Source organism: Cyprinodon variegatus, unplaced genomic scaffold, assembly GCF_000732505.1.
Source record: "Cyprinodon variegatus isolate N-32 unplaced genomic scaffold, C_variegatus-1.0 Scaffold0, whole genome shotgun sequence".
In the NCBI taxonomy this organism is placed as follows: Eukaryota; Metazoa; Chordata; class Actinopteri; order Cyprinodontiformes; family Cyprinodontidae; genus Cyprinodon; species Cyprinodon variegatus.
The window spans coordinates 1,390,284-1,391,330 of record NW_015150453.1 but is presented as its reverse complement, the minus strand read 5'-3'; the positions used below and the strand labels follow the sequence as shown (position 1 = coordinate 1,391,330).

Here is a 1,047-nt window from a genome sequence, read left to right as displayed (position 1 = left end):
ATTGATTCAAAGTTTTCTATATAAGAAAAACCATTTGATTGCATCGACTCGTTGACTGGAATGCAATCCCTGACACTACGCACGCTCTGTTTGAAAGTTGCTTTTACCACTTATTTTGATGATCCACTCGGAAAAAGAACATCCTCCACAGCACCTTTAATTGGGTTTCACTAATGTTGCTAAAAAGCTAATTTAATAGGAAAAGGGAAAAAAAAATGTGTCGTTCTTAAAACGTGTCTTACTCTCTCTGTAACAATCCTCGTCAGCCATCTTTTTGTAAGACAATGTGTCTTCACTGCCTACAAAGGGAAAATAAATACAATGATTACTGTCCCCAAAACAAGAATCTGTTGGAAATGTGTCCTAAATGAGGCTGGAGATATTTACCCTCCACAGCTCCGTGCTGACTGGCTGGTTCGGTGGGTCATCTTTGTAGATCTCCTCTATGGCCGTCTTCCAGAACTGCATTCGCATCAGGCCAATGGTCTTCTGGGAAACAGAGTCCTTCACCTGCCAGGGAAAGTAACCAACTCTGTTTGAAATAACTCCTGATCAGACATACGAAACATTTATAACTTTTTTCCAGACTTTAGATTTAGTTTGCTGGGTTTAAATTAGGGCTGCAACTAACGATAATTTTGCAAATCGATTAGTAATTGGATAGCAAAAAGTTCCTTAAAGACGTAGGGAAGCGGCTGTTCCAATGGTTTCAGTTCCAAATTCTCCTGAGTGGAGCCCCACTTACACGAGTGAATAAAGTGAATGTGATTGGTTGTTTTTTAAGGGGACAGGATTGTTGTGACGAAAGGTTCACGTGCAAGTTTTGTTGTGGCTGGTTTTTTTGAAGCATCTTGCTAACCAGTTAGCAACTTAGTGCTAGTAGGTTACCAATGGGAAATTCCATTGGGACCAAGTAGCACTTAATTGGTGACTTAGAAACGACGCTGTCAAGGAACACTATGGACACATGCAAGAGGAGGAGAGTTTAGTGTCGGAGGTCGTGGATGAGTCTCCTACGTCATCCATTTTTTATTTGGAGGAGGAAAG

The 1,047-nt window shown here is 40.9% G+C and overlaps 1 protein-coding gene across 1 annotated transcript in view; it reads right to left on the bottom strand.

Annotated features, from left to right (window-relative positions):
• ndufaf6 (NADH:ubiquinone oxidoreductase complex assembly factor 6) overlaps positions 1–1,047 on the bottom strand; it is a 40,747-nt gene that overhangs the window by 35,507 nt on the left and 4,193 nt on the right. The window contains exons 3-4 of the mRNA XM_015371844.1: positions 388–510; positions 243–299 (exon numbers count right to left, since the gene is read on the bottom strand). Coding sequence (XP_015227330.1) covers positions 243–299; positions 388–510 — 180 coding nt within the window. The remainder of the gene's footprint in view (positions 1–242; positions 300–387; positions 511–1,047) is intronic.